Below are 3975 nucleotides of genomic sequence, written 5' to 3' on the forward strand. Positions count from 1 at the left end.
ACCAGAGCCTGTAAATTGGCATTACTACCTAGAGCGCTATTCCCAAGTACTGTCTGCTAAAGTCAACCCTCACCATTGTTATTTGCTTGCGCTAAGAACAGAACTAGCAAATAACAGTGTTGAGAGTAGTACTCATCCAAAAAATAGTTGTGGTCAAAAATATCAAAGTATATTTCTAATTTAAAAACCACTGTATACAGCCGACCACATACGTAGATTAGTTTGAACAAATTTCAAAAATGTAGAGTTCCTCTGACCTGCGCTATGGTGAGCGCAGATCAGGGGAACACTTTTTCATTACAACCCAATCCAACCACATATACACTTGAAAAGAAAAATTAACAGATAGTTTAAATAATTTTTTTAATACGTAATATAGAATAACTGTAAAAAACTTTTTAAAAACACAAAACAACAAACTTCTAGAAAATTTAATCGGACAAACATTGCCCATAACTTGGGAAAAAATTACACACTGTGTACAGCACACCTGTCCTCTAATCAGTTTTGGGCCCTAAAATACGGGCAGCACCTGTAGGTTGTTTAATTATATCAAAAGAAAGACCTTTTCTTACAGTCCCCTACGCCTGATGCCTGGTATAGGTGACCATAAGAAAAGGTCTTTGTTAATTGTCTGATTCTCTAAAACATTGTGTATCTATCGACCTACAGGTGCTGTCTGTATTTGCTAGGGTCCAAAAATGCTGACAGGGAGGGGTAAAATTTTTTAACTACAAGTTTTGAAGGTCTTCTTCAAAGCTGTACCCAGGAAACATTTCTGGAGAAAAAGTAGAGTTGGGGGATGGTCCTCTGATAAATGATGATGCACCATGAGCCATTTGCCGACCATAACTTGGTTGCATATCTTCTGGACGGTATGCTGCAGCAACCTGCCCAAAACGCTGGGTTGCAGCTGCTGGTCGTGGTGGAGGCATACTGGGTTTGAAACAATTAAATATTCCGCATACTACGGCTGGGGGCGAGGGCATAACTGCTGCCTCTTCAATTGCCATGACCATAGCGCCTGCTGCAGTCATGTACATGTTCTGCCTATCTCGTGGCAGAGATCTGATGCGGGCAGCTTGGGCTGAGCAAAATTTATCGATGGCATCTTCCTGGGATGCCCTTTCCACAAGGCTGAGGGTTCGATTTGTGAGTGCTTCAAGCACAATAGTCCCACCCCCGTGGCTTTTGGCCTTTTTTTTGCCCGCCCTTCTCGATGCCACGAGATGAGCAGAACCAGACCCCCTCCCAGTGGGCCTCAACACATCACCAGCAGAGCTTCCAGCGTCACTTGGAGCAGGAGCAGGAGAATCAGTCACCAAACCCGTCCCGATGTCCGCTGGATTGGACAAAGAATGTGAGGGACAACCAGATGCTGAAGATGCCGAAGCAGATGGATCCGGTGAGGAAAGCTGGAAAAAGTCCTCGGATTCCTCCTCTGCTTGCTCTGTGTTTGTGTCCTCTTCTGCTGTTGGGGCCATGATGTTTCCTTCAGTTCTGTATATAATAAAAGGTAAATCCCAATGTAAATACAACATTTTTGGAAACATTTCAATTAATATGTTTTGGGAATTTACCTCCGCAAACTCCTACTGGTTAGTATGAAGGCCAGCTCGTCCGCAAAAGGAAATTTTCTTTTTTTGGGTGATGAGCCACTTTGCACCGACTGGTGATACTTCACCAGCCGGTCGGTGACCGATCTCCACCGATTTTTAATATCATACACTGCAATGACACAACCAAAACAATTTATGAACTGCTTTCACACCAAAAAGTGCAATTATAAATAGATATAAAAATAAGTGTAAAAATCAAAACTTACTAATTTCCTCTTGGGCATCACGTTCAGCATTCACCCACTGGGGATACATTTGGCTCAACACAGAGGCCCAGGCGTCTTTTTTCTTCTGCTTGTCTTTGTAGTCAGGACTAGCTCGGTCCCATATTTCGGGATATTTTTCAATCTACAGTGAATAATAACGTGTGTGAATATTATTTTAAAAACAAAATGGAGGAATAAAAGATTAACCCCAAAAAAAAAATTAAATAAACATATGGAGATATGTACGCACACACACCAACACTAACCCCTCACCTATATTGTACGGTTCTTTCACACGTCAATCTCCGGGACGAGTGTTGATGCCATTTTCCACACACAGCGGAGACCCACACACAGACCCATTGCAAAGCATGCTCGGTCACACTTATCTGTACTAACGTGGATATGTGGACGTGAGAAATCAACCTTACAGCGTATGCAGGAGCTTTCAGTGAATGAACCTACATACACTGTACAATAATCTTTCACTTTAATAAAATCTTTTAACCAAAAAAAATAAGTGGGCTCACGCATAGCTTTAATAAATAGCAAAGGGAAAGCAGACGGTTGTTGGCTGATGTTATAGTCTGTGAAGTAGCCAATAACCATGGACCCTTCCTTTGCTATTAATACCAGGCCGCAGCAGTTAGCTTAGCCTTTACTGGCTACTATATAGGAAGCCCCCCCCCAAAAAAAAGTGACATGGGGTCCCCCTATAAATTGTAGCCAGCAAAGGCTAGCCACTTTGCCTTTTCTGGCTACTATTTATGAAGACCCCCCCAAAAAAAATGACATGGGGTCCCCCTATAAATTGTAGCCAGCAAAGGCTAGCCGCTTTGCCTTTTCTGGCCACTATATAAGAAGACCCCACCAAAAAAAATTACATGGGGTCCCCCTATAAATTGTAGCCAGCAAAGGCTAGCCACTTTGCCTTTTCTGGCTACTATTTATGAAGACCCCCCCAAAAAAATGACATGGGGTCCCCCTATAAATTGTAGCCAGCAAAGGCTAGCCGCTTTGCCTTTTCTGGCTACTATTTATGAAGACCCCCCCAAAAAAAATTACATGGGGTCCCCCTATAAATTGTAGCCAGCAAAGGCTAGCCGCTTTGCCTTTTCTGGCCACTATATAAGAAGACCCCCCCAAAAAAAATTACATGGGGTCCCCCTATAAATTGTAGCCAGCAAAGGCTAGCCACTTTGCCTTTTCTGGCTACTATTTATGAAGACCCCCCCAAAAAAAATGACATGGGGTCCCCCTATAAATTGTAGCCAGCAAAGGCTAGCCACTTTGCCTTTTCTGGCTACTATTTATGAAGACCCCCCCAAAAAAAATGACATGGGGTCCCCCTATAAATTGTAGCCAGCAAAGGCTAGGCGGACAGCTGCGACCTGATATTAATAGCCTAGAAAGGGGCCATGGTTATAGGCCCCCTCCCAGGCTATAATATCAGCCCTCAGCTGCCCCAGATTTGGCGCATCATATTTGTGCGCCAAATCTGGCACTTAGCCTCGCTCTTCCACGCTGCCCTGGTGCGGTGGCAGGGGGTAATAGGGTTGGGGTTCATGTCAGCGCCAGCTGACATGAAGCCCAGGTTAGTAATGATGGGCGTCAATAAGACACCCCCATTACTAACCTACAAAGTGTTAAAAAGAAAAAAGACAAACACCCAGAAAAAAATAATTTATTTGAAATAAAACACAATTTTATTTAATTCAAATTTTACTAAAAAAAAAAAAAATAGTTACCTGTCCACGTTCCTGCGCTGATCTCCCATGCACAGCTGTCACATCTGGAGATGTGACAGCTGTCATGGCTGCTGTAAGCTCACACTGCCGGGAACACGTCCGCTCCCAGCAGCATGAGCCCCTGACTGAGGTCACCGGAGTGCATTCAGTCAGCGCTGCTCCGGTGACCTCCTTTACAGCCCTGTTGTACCGTGGGAATTTCTCACGATACAGCGGGGCCGTAAAGCAGATCACCGGAGCAGCACTGCCTGAACTCCGGCGAACCCGTTCATTCTAGCGGCGGCAGCGGTTCAGAGCGGTCACATTCTATGTGGCTGCTCTGAACTGGAGATCTTCGTGGGACACTCGTGGACTGCTACGGAGGGGTAAGGATAAGGTTGTGGTTTATTATTTTATATTTTA

The 3975-nt window shown here is 44.2% G+C and overlaps 1 protein-coding gene across 1 annotated transcript; it reads right to left on the reverse strand.

Moving 5' to 3' along the window:
• Window positions 1-218: 218 nt before the first annotated feature.
• On the reverse strand, window positions 219-2307 carry LOC141258306 (uncharacterized). The gene is made up of 3 exons (XM_073673311.1): window positions 1826-2307; window positions 1581-1728; window positions 219-1500 (listed from the first exon to the last, which is right to left on the reverse strand). The coding sequence occupies exons 1-3, from the start codon at window positions 1872-1874 to the stop codon at window positions 732-734; spliced, it is 966 nt and encodes a 321-aa protein (XP_073529412.1). The 5' UTR covers window positions 1875-2307; the 3' UTR covers window positions 219-731.
• Window positions 2308-3975: the final 1668 nt, after the last annotated feature.

The sequence above is a fragment of the Phyllobates terribilis genome, unplaced genomic scaffold (genome assembly GCF_046119375.1).
Source record: "Phyllobates terribilis strain yellow unplaced genomic scaffold, ASM4611937v1 Scaffold_3__8_contigs__length_932513732, whole genome shotgun sequence".
Taxonomy (NCBI): domain Eukaryota; kingdom Metazoa; phylum Chordata; class Amphibia; order Anura; family Dendrobatidae; genus Phyllobates; species Phyllobates terribilis.